The sequence below is a fragment of the Brassica oleracea genome, chromosome C5 (genome assembly GCF_000695525.1).
Source record: "Brassica oleracea var. oleracea cultivar TO1000 chromosome C5, BOL, whole genome shotgun sequence".
In the NCBI taxonomy this organism is placed as follows: Eukaryota; Viridiplantae; Streptophyta; class Magnoliopsida; order Brassicales; family Brassicaceae; genus Brassica; species Brassica oleracea.
This window is the reverse complement of record NC_027752.1, coordinates 5,254,276-5,256,291: the sequence shown is the minus strand read 5'-3', so window position 1 is coordinate 5,256,291 and position 2,016 is coordinate 5,254,276. Positions and strand designations below refer to the sequence as shown.

At 36.1% G+C, this 2,016-nt stretch overlaps 1 protein-coding gene across 1 annotated transcript in view; it reads right to left on the bottom strand.

Annotated features, from left to right (window-relative positions):
- Positions 1-1,543: 1,543 nt before the first annotated feature.
- The window catches only part of LOC106344331 (COMPASS-like H3K4 histone methylase component WDR5B), a 1,687-nt gene continuing 1,214 nt past the window's right edge, over positions 1,544-2,016 (bottom strand). Inside the window, exon 2 of the mRNA XM_013783730.1 lies at positions 1,544-2,010. Coding sequence (XP_013639184.1) covers positions 1,544-2,010 — 467 coding nt within the window. The remainder of the gene's footprint in view (positions 2,011-2,016) is intronic.

Sequence of the window (2,016 nt, the reverse complement as noted above, 5' to 3'; positions counted from 1 at the left end):
CCAATATAAATCACACAAAATTAATAACTTGCAAAGTTCAAAAAAAAAACTTTCAAAGTTCAATATTCAAGAAAACAATATAAATCAAACAAAATTAACCACTTGCAAAGTTCAACAATTCAGACCGTAATAAAGGGAAATTGATTAATTATAACTTACAAAAACAAAAAAAAATCTGTGAAACTAAAGGAAAACATTTGTTTATACGGTATGAACCAGAATTATTTGTTTATATGATATGAACCAGAATTACACAGAGTACGGGATGCTTGGATCAATAACGTTACACTCAAGTCTTTGAAACAAAAATATATACAACAAAGGTCGCTTAGCTTCACAAAAACAATTTTTGGGTTTGGACATGTATATAGGATCTATGTATATGGTCAAACCGGTACCGAACTGGAAAGAGTCAATCTTTGTTGATCAAAGCCTTTTTCCTCGCAGATGTTTTGTGATGACACTCAGAAACACTATAAAAATGAAATGGATTCTTCGATACTCAAACTGCAGCAGCTTCTGTTTTGTTGATTCAACATGCTGATTCAGATTCTCACATCGGATACCTTCTTGGTTTTGAAGATTCTGATTCCGATTCCTCTTGGCTCTGTTTTGTTATTCATGCGCTTTTAAACGGATAATTGTAAAATTATGTGAATCTACTGCTTTAGTATAGTTATACTGTTATTATTATTAATTAAATAGCAAATTAACCATTACAAACACGTCTTAATCAGTTGCGTAGCCTCTATCTATCAGCGGTTTCTAATATAAAGTATGTTTTAATACTTCAAAGACTAAATCGCAAGTCGTCTGACCAATCAGAATCTGACACTTGGCAAAGCTTAAAAAAAACAATTGATTTCTTTTTATTTCCTATATTTTCTGCAACTCGACCAATTATATCAAAAAAATAATAAAACAAAAACAATTAAAAAATTAAAACAGTTTATTTGTTCTCCACGTAGAATGAAAAAGAAAGTAAAAAACTTTAAACTACCTGACCATTACAGCACGATCTCAACTTTCCATATTACATCAACTTTAAATGAACACTAAAATCACTCTCATAACAGAGTTGTGGTTGTTTACAAAATTATTCCAAATAGTTTAATTTCTTCCACAACTGATGCTTGTGCTTTCCTATAATTTGATTTTTCTTATCTTCTTTTTGAAGAAAGATTTTTGATTTTTCTTATCTTAAGAATTTTTTTGAAGTTGCATCAACGATCGATGTTGTGTATAAAACGATTTTAAAAATGAAGAAGCGAAAGTTAAAAGATGGCTTCCGGAAATTCGCTGGTGTTCATTGGTTAGTGGTTCAGACGAGTTCCTATAGTTGTTTAGCAAATGAGTAAGTGATAAAGTTTTTAATTATCATCAGTTATGCAATTTTGAATTCCTCTTATTTTTGCAGAGGAGTAGTTCGTTTTCACACGACAATTTCTTCTTAGAACCAAAACTGCTAGACTGAAACTTAGTTCTATGTTTCAGATTGAAACAAAAAAGAGTGAGATGATGAGAAGAAGAGACTTCAAATATACTACTTATACTTCAAGTAGAGAATAAACTCCTTAATGACGCGCACGCACCTGCCCGTCTTCACCTCCCAGATCCGAATCGTCTCATCGAACGAACCAGACACGATCAGATTCGAGGGAGGGTTGAAGTTAACGCAGAAGACGAAGTTGGTGTGGCCTCTCAGCACCTTGAGACACTCGTAGGGAGCCCTAGCGTCCCAGATTCGAAGCGTGCAGTCGTCGGAGGCCGAGCAGGTGTAGTGCGAATCGGAGGACCATGCTAGATCGGAGACACCACTCGAGTGTCCTTCGTATCGATGGATCAGGGAGTAGTTCGTTGCGGACCATAGAATCATGCTCTTGTCCAGGGAGGCGGATGCCAGAAGGTTTCCCTCGTTGGAGTATTTCACGCACGAGATCGCCGCCGTGTGCCCTTCTAGGGTTTTCAGGTGACGGTAAGGCTTGAACGTCTGACTACCTCCGCTTGTGCCTGCGC